Source organism: Drosophila hydei, unplaced genomic scaffold (assembly GCF_003285905.1).
Source record: "Drosophila hydei strain 15085-1641.00,03,60 unplaced genomic scaffold, DhydRS2 tig00008114-arrow-pilon, whole genome shotgun sequence".
Lineage (NCBI taxonomy): Eukaryota > Metazoa > Arthropoda > Insecta > Diptera > Drosophilidae > Drosophila > Drosophila hydei.
In genome coordinates this window covers 4,744,683-4,757,617 of record NW_022045827.1, presented here as the reverse complement: position 1 = coordinate 4,757,617, position 12,935 = coordinate 4,744,683, and the positions used below count along the sequence as shown (strand labels likewise).

General features: G+C 43.7%; 1 protein-coding gene across 13 annotated transcripts in view; it reads left to right on the top strand.

Moving 5' to 3' along the window:
- The window catches only part of LOC111599449 (nesprin-1), a 130,831-nt gene that overhangs the window by 56,378 nt on the left and 61,518 nt on the right, over positions 1-12,935 (top strand). For 12 of the 13 annotated variants that reach the window (XM_030224349.1, XM_030224350.1, XM_030224355.1 and 9 more), the window contains 6 exons: positions 131-445; positions 507-1,649; positions 3,506-3,679; positions 3,802-4,039; positions 4,121-6,903; positions 11,954-12,259. In XM_030224349.1, coding sequence (XP_030080209.1) covers positions 131-445; positions 507-1,649; positions 3,506-3,679; positions 3,802-4,039; positions 4,121-6,903; positions 11,954-12,259 — 4,959 coding nt within the window. The remainder of the gene's footprint in view (positions 1-130; positions 446-506; positions 1,650-3,505; positions 3,680-3,801; positions 4,040-4,120; positions 6,904-11,953; positions 12,260-12,935) is intronic. The other variant, XM_030224347.1, reaches the window with a different exon arrangement.

Sequence of the window (12,935 nt, the reverse complement as noted above, 5' to 3'; positions counted from 1 at the left end):
CTTTCACACTCACACTATTGCAGCTAATCATTTCTACACAGACTTTGTCTAATGCCTATTAATGCTTAATATATACACACACACACAGCTCTCTGTCCGACCTGTTAACTAATATTGCATTCCCTCTTAGAAACTGCTGGATGAGGTGCTGGCCGAACGTGAAAATGTCGAGGATCTGAATGACAACTGTGAGCTGCTCATGGAGCAAAGCGCCTGCACGCGCATACGTGACCAGACCATTGAGACGCAGGCCAATTATACCAAATTGCTAACCGCGGCTCAGGGTCTGGTGGCCAAGGTCGAAAAGAATCTGTCCGATCACACCGAGTTCCTCAACTACAAGAACGAAATGGATGCCTGGATTGAGAAGGCCCAGCAGGTGCTCAACGACTGCAGCCTCGATGGTGATGCCGCGATCATTGCGCAAAAGTTGGAGACTGTCAATGTGAGTACTAAAAATCTTAAGCCTAATTCAAAGCTCCCAGAACTATGCACTTCACTTGCAGTCATTGGCCTCGCATTTGCCAGAGGGCCAACACTTGCTGGCCATGGTGCAGGATGCCTACTCGAAGGCCTCGAATATAACGCCCGGGGACAAGCAGGAGAAGCTGCGTGACCTGATGACCAAGGTGCGTGAGGACTGGGATGCTCTGGGCCTGGCTGTCAAGCAGAAGCTAAGTGACCTGAAGCAGGCCCAAAATCGCTGGAATGATTTTGCAGCCAATAAGGAGAGGCTCGACAAATGGCTAATCGAAACCGAGAAGACGCTGAAGATAGCGCCCGAAACGAAGGGCGAGCTGAGCGAGATGAAAACTCTGCTCGAGCGCTACAAGACGCTGGGCAATGAGCTCAAGCAGAAGGGCAACGATCTCGAGCAGCTGGTGTCGGAGGCACGTGATCTGGGCACCGAGTTGGATGCGGTCAATCGTTTGCAGTCGCGTTGCGATAAGCTGAAGAACGATTGCGCCGGCTACATTCGAGATCTGGAACAGGAGATGCTCGACTACAATGGATATCATCAGAGCCTGCAGGATGTAGAGAAATGGCTGCTGCAAATCTCCTTCCAGCTGATGGCGCACAATTCGCTCTTCATTTCGAATCGCGAACAAACGCAAGAGCAGATCAAACAGCACGAGGCGCTGCTGGGCGAGATACAAAAGTATCAGACCAATTTGGATGACCTGAACGCCAAGGGTCAGGCTCAAATCAAACGCTATGAGCCAACAACGCCAGCCATACGTCCGACTGTCGAGTCCCAGCTGAAGAACATACAGGACAGCTACAACTCGCTGCTGCAGACCTCGGTGCAAATCAAGAATCGTCTGCTCGAATCGCTGGCCAAGTTCCAGGAGTACGAGGATACGCTGGACAATATCATGCGCAATCTGGAGGCCTACGAGCCCATCATACAAACCGAACTGGACGAGCCAGCCACTAGCCTGGAACTGGCGCAGAACCAGCTCAAGTGCGCTCAGGATATGCAAAATAAACTGAACAATGAGAAATCCAGGCTGGCAGCTGCCGTTCAGGCCTGCGAGGCAGCCACAGCATCCATCAGCCGGCCCAGCTCTCCCTTGGAGACAGCTATGCATGCCATACCCGAACGTGAACTGATGGTGCGCGCCAAGCTCGAAGATCTGCTGGATCAGGTGGGTTCTAAGCGAAGCTTTATGCTTTTCTATAAAGTTTTTCCTATTCCATTTGTAGTTGTTGTTTATTTATTTAGTAAAAATATTAACTAAAGTAGAAAATGGCGATGTAGATGGAGCAAAGGTAGGGAATGGGTTGCATGCAGGCTTCATTTAGTAGCAAGTCTACAGAAGTTGATGCATATATTGATAGTTTGATTAACTAACCAAAGAAATCTAGTAAGACAAAAATTAATTTTAGCTTGATATAAAGAAAATATATTTAGTATTATTATTATAATTATTTTATTTATATTTTGCATTAAGCTAATATGCATTGAAGATTTATTTGATTGAAGAGCTCTAATGTCGCTCTGCTAGACTTGACAAAGCATATAAGTTTGTGCTTAAATTGCAATGAAATCATAGCAGAACAGTTACCTATATTTAATAGTATTTAAAATATTATAAGATTTATACTAAACGCTTTATAGGAATTTCTGCTTGCAGACGACTTTAGCTTGATTCCAATCTACATAAAGTTAGCAGCATTTTTTTAAATTTTTGAGAGTCTGCTAGTGTAGTCTGATAGATATAGATAGATGGCTATAGATAGATAGATAGATAGATAGAGGGATATAGTTAGATGGATAGATAGATAGATAGACATAGATAGATAGATAGATAGATAGATATATAGATAGATAGATAGATATATAGATAGATAAACAGATAGATAGATAGATAGATAGATAGATATAAAAATATAGAGATGTAGATAGATTTACATAAATAGACATAGATACAAGATTTTTAGATATAAATAGCTGTAGATAGATAGATAGAAATAGAAATGGATATATATAAATATAAATATAAATAGATAGATATACAAATAGAAAGATAGATAGATATAGATATAGATATAGATATAGATATAGATATAGATATAGATATAGATATAGATATAGATATAGATATAGATATAGATATAGATATAGATATAGATATAGATATAGATATAGATATAGATATAGATATAGATATAGATATAGATATAGATATAGATATAGATATAGATATAGATAGGTAGATAGAAATATATATAGATAGATATAAAAATAAATAGATATATATTAATAGATTTAGATTTATAGATAGATAGCTAGATAGATAGTTTTATCTGATATGTTATCCTCATATATATACGCCGTATAAGACTTTTCGGCGAGTGCTCACTCGGGCATATATGCCAAGGCGCAATAGCAAAAGATATAGTAATACCAAGTAAGCCACGCTCCTGTAGAGCTATACTAAGCAATCTTGATATTAAGAGCAACGACTATATATGAGTATAGCTAACAAATGTAGAGTCTCTAGCTTCAAATGTTAAGCAATCAGAAGAACGAACAGACGAATTGCAGTAAGCCAATATACTCTCTTTACTTTGTGAACGAGCATAAACAGCTAAAACAAAATTCTTGGGAAACGATCTAGAAACGCTTAGAAACCAGAGCAGAGCTTTGTATTTAAAGTCAATTGATTATTGAGGCTAGATCGTTGCCATCTACTCGCCCAATTCTACATTTTAGAAAGTGAACCTATTTAATTTTTCTACCCTAACCTTATGATCTTTTGTTAATTTTGTTTTATTGCAATTTACTTTTATACCTAACCCAACTACACCGACTTTTGTCAACTACAACCAACTGTAAAATCAACCACCCCCAACCAAACACCGCTCTAACTAATGTTGATTTGCCGCACCGTAACTCCTCTTGTTGTTGTATAATAAACCGCACTACCACGCCCACTTTGCTCGCCGCCTGCCTGTTTGCATTTGCATTCGCCTCGAAAATAACAAAAAACAAAAGCAGCCGCCGCCAAAGACTCGGAGCTCAACCGACGATGACAACGATCTCGACGTTGAGCTCAGCGATGTGAATGAGGCGCTGTCGGATCCCATTGCTTACGAGCGTATTCAAAACTATTGTCGCATAGTACGGCTGAATAGCGCACACGTGAGCAAGCTGAATGCACTCGTCGCTAAGGTAAGCGGCATTCAAATCTTCAATGGTGGCGGCTTTGCTCTCTAAACTAAATAACGCAGTCCAAACAAACAGCACAAGCTAGAGCCTTTGTTGAATTATATGTGTCCTCTTCTTATGCCCAGGTGCAATCCCACTTGGGTGGTCTGACTGCATCCGTTAGCGAACTGGAGCAACAGCAGAAGCAGCGCGCCGAGCTGCAGGACTGGGTCAAGAGGCAGCAGAGCTCTGTCTCCGATTGGCTAATGCGTCCATGCAAGCTGCGTCCAGATGCCGCGCAACAGGAGCTGGTCTCGATGAACGATCTATTGAACTCCATTGGAGACAAGCGCTCACAGCTGATGCTCGAGATGACAGGATCATGTGAGTAGCTCATGCGATGCAGCTCTGTGCAGAGCATCACACAAATTCACACAAATTTCTTTCTCTCATTTAACCCAACAGTAGGCGATGAGGACACGGATCTGGATGATAACATTGACAAGCTCGAATCGGAGCTGATGGATGCCATTGCCAAGAAGCAGGCGGGCCAGAGTATCATCGACGGCTATCGCCAGGGCATGCAGGATGTGCAGAACTGGTTCGATACGTTGATTAAGCGCATGGATGTGCTGGATCGCGGTTCCGGTCTCAATTGTGCCCAGAAAATGGCCGCCATCAATGAGATTAAGAACGAATACGAGCTGCAGGGTCATCCGAAGATACAAGAGCTGAAGGGCAAGGCCGCGCAGGTGGCTGAGGTCATTAGCAATCTGGATGGGCAGCAGGTGGAGGAGCAAATGAAATCGTTGGATCGTCGTTTCGCCGATCTGGGCAAGCGCATCGATCGCAAGGCACAGCTGCTCGATGTCACCAATAAGGGCGTGGATGGGGCCAAGGGCGAAATCGATCAACTGCAGCAATGGGTGAAGCAGCAAATCGACGAGCTGCAGGCGCCAGCTGCTCTGGGCTTTTCGCCCAAGGATGCGGAGGCGCGCCAGCAGAAGATCAAGAGCCTGATGAAGGATGCCGAGGCAAAGCAATCGCTGGCGGATGTCCTCGAAAAGCGCATAGCCAACATGCAGCCCGAATTGGAGTCTGCTGAGTATGCCCAACTGGAGTCGGCCTTGCGTAATCTGAATAGCGAAAATCGCAATTTGGCTGGCGTTCTGAAGGCCGAGCTGGATCGTGCGCTGGAGGCGAGCAAGGCGCGTAAGGCACTGGAGAATGATCTGGACAAGGCGCGTCAATGGCTGAAGGCCAAAATCTCTGAGGTGCGCAAGCTGCCCGTCTATCATCCACTGACCTCCGCTGAGATTGAGAAGAAGATACAGGAGAACAGGAAATACGATGATGACGCCAAGCAATTCAATGACAGCGTCCTCAGTGATGTCCAGCGTCAAGCTGCCAACATCATGAAGGACTGCGGCGAGCCAGACAAGGCCGCGCTGCAGCACATTCTGGATGAAATTGCCGCCGACTATCAGACGCTCAAGGATGAGAGCGGCAAGCGCGGCAAGTCCTTGGACGATCTACTGCAGGGACGCAAAGCCTTCGAGGATTCAATGAAAAAGATGGGCGACTGGCTAAACGAAATGGAAACAGCCACCGAAAGTGAACTGCGCACCACGAGCCTACCCGTGCTCGAGGAGCAGCTGGCCCACTACAAGAAGCTACTGCAGAATGCCGACAACATGGGCGGCGTCATCAACGATGTGTCCGAGCAGGGCAAGAGCATATTGCCGACGCTCAGCAATGCGGACAAGCTAAAGCTGAACGACGACATCAAGAACATGAAGGATCGTTATGGTCGTATCAAGCAGACAATTGACGATCGTGTCAATACGTTGGGCGATCACATCAAGAAGTACAAGGATGCCAAGAACCGGTTGGCCGATTGCAGTCAGTTCCTGGCTACCATACAGCAGCGCATGCGAGAGCTCAATCGACCGATTGGCTCCAGGATTGAGGATGTGCAGGATCTGCTGGGCGCCTACGAGGGCATACTGAAGGAGCTCAAGGATAGCAAGCACAAAATGGGCGACATGCAAATGGACGACTTGCCCGAGCTGCAGAGCATCCTGGCGCAGCAGGACGATATGATTAAACTGATTGAGGATCAGTTGGCGCATCTGCGTCAGCTGTTGATGCTGCGCGAGCAGTTCATAGCTCTAATCAACGAGATCATTGCCTTCATTATGAAGTACACCGATGTCATCATCGACATCGAGAACTCACCGGACAGCCTCGAGGACAAGATCAACAAATACGACAATGTCATCGTCAAGATACAGGAGTGCGAGGGACTGCTGGCCTCGGCCAACGACAAGGGTCAGAAGATCGCCTCCGAGGGCAATGCGGCCGATAAGAACAGCATCACAGAGCAGCTGCAATCCCTGAAGAATCAATTGCAGAATCTGCGCAAGGCTGTCGAATCGCAGCGCCAGAAGCATCAGCTGCAGCTCGAGTCCCACAAAAAGATGGCCGCCGAGCTGAGCGAGATACTCGACTGGCTGCACAATAATGAAGGCGTTGCCAAGTCGCGACCCCTGCTCGACCGTGATCCCGAGTCGGTGGAACGTGAACTGCAGAAGCATCAAGCACTCAGCAAGGACATTGAATCGCAATTGCAGAAGTTCAATAAAATCAATGACAGCGTCAAGACGGACGTGGGCATGCCCAGCTCTCTGCTAGAGATGCTCTCCGAGGGTCGTTCACTGGTCGCCTCGCTGCCGCATGAGCTCGAGGAGCGCGAGAAGTATTTGAAGAACAATCGCGACTCGCGTCTGGAGTACATGCAGCTGGTGGCCAAGTTCAATGATTGGGTGCACGAGGCCGAGCTGCGTTTGCAGAACAGCCAGCATGGCATCGACTACGAGCATCTCGTGCACGATCTCGAGGAGCACAAGATCTTCTTTGGCAACGAGGCGCCCATACGCAATCTGGTGCACAAGCAAATCCAGGAGGCATCCGACAAGATTTGGTCCTCGCTCAACAGCTACGAGCAATCCGAGCTGTCGGCCGAGCTGACACAGTTCCAGACCAAGCTGGCCAATACCTTGGCCAATGCCAAGACCCAGCAAAGCGAACTGGAAAGAGAGGCGGAACGCTGGCGTGAATACCAACAATCCATCGATCGCGTCAAGGCCACCATTGAGCGTACCAAATTTAGCGATGAGCCCGTCCAGAATTTGGCCGGATTGCACTTTAATATTCAGAAGCTGTCGCATGCCATTGGAAATGTACAGGTGAGCTAATCAAACAGACGTAAATTTGACTACCTTTAAAGCGTTGCATAAATATTTGTAGAGCTGATTAGAGCTGATTTGCAATAGAAATTGAAACAGTCAATAGATTGGTAGTATTTGTTATCTATCCAGCTTGAAAGGCCAACAAATTTAAGAAAAAATAATTTTTTAAAGAAGAAAAACCATAACATTCCTAGCCATCTACCTTAGGCTTACAGTCAGGTAAACCCTAACTTTTTTAATATTTTAAAATAATAGCACCACAGTGACATAGTATTGAGCAAAACTTTCGATTGATTAAGAATTTCCTTTGCATAAGAAAAATTAAATTATAACTAAAATTATAAATTTATTTCCTTTCCTTTTATGATTTTCTCTTTCTTTATATAATTTCCTTTTTCTTATGCAAAGAAATTCTTAATCAATCGAAAGTTTTGCTCAATACTATGTCACTGTGGTGCTATTATTTTTATTGCTTAGCATCCATAGGTAGTGAATCAGAAAGCCTTGGCAAACAATCGGATTATGTTAAGTGTCTTAAAAACCTTTTATTGTATTTATACACACACATATAAATATATATACGTATTTATGTACGTATGTACATGGCAAGCGAAGACCTGTTTTAAGTGTGACACAACGAAACATCTTTCATAAAACTGCAAAACAAGAATTTGTATCTGCAACGCATGTAAGAGAATGTATCTGCAGATGACTTTCGCGCTGAGTGCTAGCTTCGCGGCCGCATACGATTTGCCGGCCGGCAAAACCAATAAACTTCAGCTGCACTCACTGTTCGCTCTCTTTGAGCTAAAGCTCTCTTGTGTGGTTCAACTCTCTTATATGAGGTCACATTTAAAATAGTTTTTTTTTTTTTTTTTTTTTTTTTTTTTTTCGTTTTTATTTCTTTATTTTGTTGCAGCTTATTGTCTTAGACTCTATAGCGCATTTAGCTCTAAACCTTAACTAATGGGAGGGCAGATATGCCAATTATTCTGCACTTGTAGCTACTATCTTAATTAGTTCTAATATTGTCTAGAGGATGCAATCTCTTCAGTCTTCGCCTATTGTTGTTTATAGCCAGGTTGCTTGCGAGATGGTTAGGATGCGCTGCAAGTCTGTCCGCGTATCTTGAACTGTGTCGCCCAATGAGTTCAGCAACTGTGGGAATTGCTAAATCCCTATGTAAGACTGAGTTTCTTACAAACCAGCTGGCTCCAGTCCATCTGCGTAGTGCTTTATTCTGCAGGGTCTGAATTTTGTTCCTTGTAGTCTTCGCCGAGGAGCCCCATAGAGAGATACCATATACGAAGGTTGGGACAACTATTGCCTTGTAGATGGCGGCCTTGCTGCTGTAAGACAACTTGCTTGAAGCTCTCAGCATCCAGTCGAGGGTTTTTAGCTTGCTTTTGCATTTTGAGGTTACTTGACTTATGTGCGCTTTAAAAGTCAGCCTTCTGTCAAGAGTGATACCAAGGTACTTTACTTTTGAGGCTTTGGGAATAGTGGGCCCCAATGCAACGCTTGGGCAATCTCCTCTTCTAGTGGCGAAGGTAGTATGTACAGACTTTTGTGCATTAATGGTGATACACCACCGTTTTGCCCAGCGTCCGAAAGAGTCCAGATATTTTTGTAGTGAGTCTGAAGCTTCTTGCGCAGATACGTGACGTGATAAGATGGCGGTGTCATCTGCATAGGTCGCTATGAGTACTGCATCTGTACTTCCTATATTTGGCTCGGGAGTTGGCATATCTCCTGTGAATAAAGTATAAAGTGTTGGGCCTAGAACACTACCCTGTGGTACTCCAGCCATAATTGGTCTAGTCAAGGATACTGTTTGCCCCCTTGACACTTGGAAGGTTCTTCCAATAAGGTATGAGGATAGCAACGCGAAAAATGGGGCTGGAAGGGTGGTCCTCACTTTCTGCAGCAGTCCCAGGTGCCAAACTCGATCAAACGCCTGTTTGATGTCTAAAAAGACGGCAGAGCAGTACATCTTTTCTTCAAAGGCTCCAAGGATATGGTGCACAACTCTGTGAACCTGTTCCGGTGTTCCATGCTGTCTCCTGAAGCCAAACTGATGGTTTGGAATGGCCTCCTGGCGTCCCAGATGTGTCAGTACTCGTTCCAGAAATATTCTTTCGAATATTTTGGAGAGTACTGGCAACAGGCTAATTGGTCTGTACGACTCAATTTCTCCCACGGGTTTGCCAGGCTTAGGAATCATCACAATCACGGCGCGCTTCCAGCAGGCTGGAAAGTGCCGGATGCGGAGCATGGCGTTGTACACCATAGTTATGTAGTCTATGGTGGAGTCAGGCAGTGCTCTAAGGACTCTGCCGTTTATTAGATCATATCCAGGGGATTTTTTTGCCTTCACTCTTCTGATGTGTTCAAGAACCTCTTCTTTTGTACATCCAGTTATCTGGTCTTCAGCTGGGAGGGGCGAGAGAACGATGTCTTCTGTTGCTTCGATTTCTGAGGCCTCTGCGGTAATCACCGGCGTGAATTGGTCTTGAAGGTGGTTTGCAAAAGCCTCAGCTTGAGCTTCGTCTCCAATGTGCCAGGAACCAGAAATGCTCCGAATGGGATGACGTCGTATTGGCTGCCGTTTGAGCTTTCTTGTAAATTTCCATAATTGAAACTCTGCGTCAGTGGGCGATTCAGCTCGTACCAGCGCATCGCTGATACACCTCTTTTGAAGCAGGGCGAGAGCAGCTTTAAGATGCCTCGTGGCTTCGTTGTACATGGATTTGGCATCAGGCGTGCGTAATCTTAACCAGCGTCTCCTGGCCCATCTTTTGTGTATTAGTAGGTGTTGGGCCTCCAAGGTGAGGGGGATGTTGTACGGAGACTGTTGTCTTGTTTGGCAAGATGGTGGGGCGGCTTGGTGCGCAGCTTTGACTATTTCTTCCTGCAGTTTGTTTGCTGCGTAGTCCACGTCTTCAGGAGTGTTAAGTTCCATTTCTATGTGCAAAGAGTAATGGAGCTCGCGCCTAAAGACTCCTAAATCTGATCCTGCTGGCAGTAGTTGTTTCCTAATGGGCAAGGGCTGTGGCTGCGCGTGGATTGTGACTATTAGTGGCAGGTGGTCAGAGGATAGGTCCAAGGATTCTTCAATGGTCAATTGCCGGTCACAGATGCCTTTGTAGACAGCGAAGTCGATTGCCGAGGGCCTGAAACATTTAAAATAGTTGTTTACTTTCATTATGTCTCCGTCTTTCACCTTGAGAACTTATTAATGAGTTAATCTTTTAACCTGCACTTGTTCAGCTTATCAACGACTGTCAAACATCTAGCCCGATGCTCAGACACAAAATGTTTCAACATAAATACATACATATATGCATATGTATAGGTATGCTTAAGGCCAGCTGTTTGAGTGTAGCTCATGACATCATCAGCGAATACAGAGAAGGAATAAACTAGTTTTTCGTGAGGGCTCCGCAAATGGCATAATAAATTTGAGTTAAAAAAAAAATTCCAAATTTTAATTGATACAGTCTAGTAGTCTCGTAGGCTTACTTAAGAAATAAACAAAAAAAAAAATATATTTTTTAAGCATTTAAAGCTCAACATTTTTAATTTCATATTGTTCTACGCTCTCTGCCCAGCCCTTTTGGCAACCACGTTGTTTGGCATCAACAAACACATGTTTAGCAGCAGCAGCTTTTTTTTGTTTTTGTGCCAAACACTGAGCGAGCTTTAAGAGCGCACTTCAACTCTCAGCGCTCTCAGTGGACAGCCGTTTTGTTGTTGTTGGCATGCCGGCTTATAGCAAAGCCAATGGCGATGGTATATGGTATATGATAGCGTATGTGTATTGGTGAGCAAGTGTGACGCAGTCAAGAGTAAATTATTGCTCGAAACTGCCCACGCCTCTCTCTTGCACTGTCCGCTGTCCGCTGTCAGCTCAACGGCATGTGCACATGTAAACGTGTTCATTCGACGTTTTATATTTGCGACTAAGCACAGTCGCAATTCGCTCTCTTTCCCTCAGCCAGAGCGATGCTCTTGAGACAAGTTGCACGCGCGTTCTCTTAAGTTGGTTCTAACTCGTGCTTGGGCAAATGCCGTATAATTTTTATATGAAATTCACTTCTAGTTGAGACGTTTAACTGTGCGGTTGTCTACATTTTTTATGCGGCTTATAAAGTGAAGAAATAGCGACAAAGCAAGAGCAATAAAAATCAAAAGCAAAATACAAAAACAAAAAAAAAATAGTGTTATTTTTGTGCGCAGCTTTGTTATATTCGAACGTTCTAATAAAATATGCCATGTGCTTGAAAAGCGCAAATTGAAAGAGAGAGACAGAAAGAGAGAAGAAACAGGCGAATTTAAAGCTAACGTCATCAACAAACAGAAATACATTAAATACACACATATATATTTATGTATATATACATATATATAGAAAGATACTTTCAAAGTGCTGCTGCAGATACAAACGCGTGTGTCTAGGTGAGAAATTAAGAGCGTACTTAACTTTCCATATTGTGAAAGAATGAAGTAAGAAGAAGATTGTGCCACATGCACTCACACACACACATTTATATATAAATATATATATATATATATGTCAAAGTTGAGGCGACGAAATGCCAAAGAAGCAAATGAAATCGAAGTGAAACCGCAGTCGGCGATACAGTTACAACTCAAAATATTTGAATGAAAAAAAAAAACAATAGGCAATCTACACGCACCTACATACACACACACAGTACTTAGGTAGCTTTATACTTGCATATATAGATATTTAAATATACACATTTATGTGTATATAGTTGTATATATATATATTTTACTTATATACTCGAAATAATTTCTATTAATAAATCGCTTTACATTGTGCAAATCCAATCAATCGAGCAGTGCCGCTAATCAAAATTGTGATAAAAAAAATATCGAAACGTATATCTATTGTTGAAGTAAACTGTTCTCTGAATGGCAGTTTACTATAGCTGTTATTAATTATATCTCTATATTACTGTTTTATGGTTGTTATGATTGTTATTGCTTGTTGTCATTGTTGTCGTCGACATCGTTACAGAGCCAAAACAGCGACCTCTCGCTAGTGAATCAGCAAGCGCAATCTCTTATACGGCAAGCGGACGCCCGCAATCGCCAGTTGATTGAGCAGCAGAACTCAGGGCTAAATCGTGATTGGCAGGACCTGGTGCATAGCCTGGAGCAGAGAAAGGATAAGCTGCAACAGTTGGCCGAGCATTGGGATAGCTTTGAGAACGGTCTGCACGGCTGGGAGAAGGCATTAGGTCGCTTGGAGGATAAGTTCCGCAATGTCGACCCAACTGTAAGGTCGCGACGTCATTTGGAAGATACAAAGAATGCCATTCAGGTGAGATTAACCTTTACAGAAGCTTAAATGAACACACACACGCACACATACATACATACATATGTATAAACTGTTGTTAATATATGAGCTCACAAACTTAATTGATTTATTATTGCTACTACGTGCGCATGCATACATATACATATATATGTATGTATGTATGTATGCTGCGTGTGTGTGTATATTCATTCATTCATTTAGTTGGGCCCCTCCCCTAACGGCTGTAGGCATGCCGCAAATGTTTTGCTAATGTCAGACTTTATATACACACGCACACTATGTTCCCCCATATACATGTTTACATACATATACTTTTGGCAAGTTCATGGTCACATGCAGCCTATGTACAGAGAGCTTGCGCGCTCTCTTACTAAAAGCACGGCTTTGGCTCTCACTGTCCCTCTCCTTACCCTCTCTTCGACAGCTGTCCGAACTGTTAATGATTGACTATGTAAAAGCTAAAAACAAAAGTTTAATTTGTAACTTTCAGTTTCTTTTGGCTTATTTTTGTGTTTTTTGCTTTTTTCTAGTCACAGCTTCTAGCTAAATATTTTTTCTATTGTCCCATTATACAACTGCTACTATAGCATTTAGCAGCATTTTTGTTTTGTTTTTGTTTTTGTTATCAACAATCTGAGTTTTTTTATTTGATTTTCTTTGCATGACTTCATGGCTA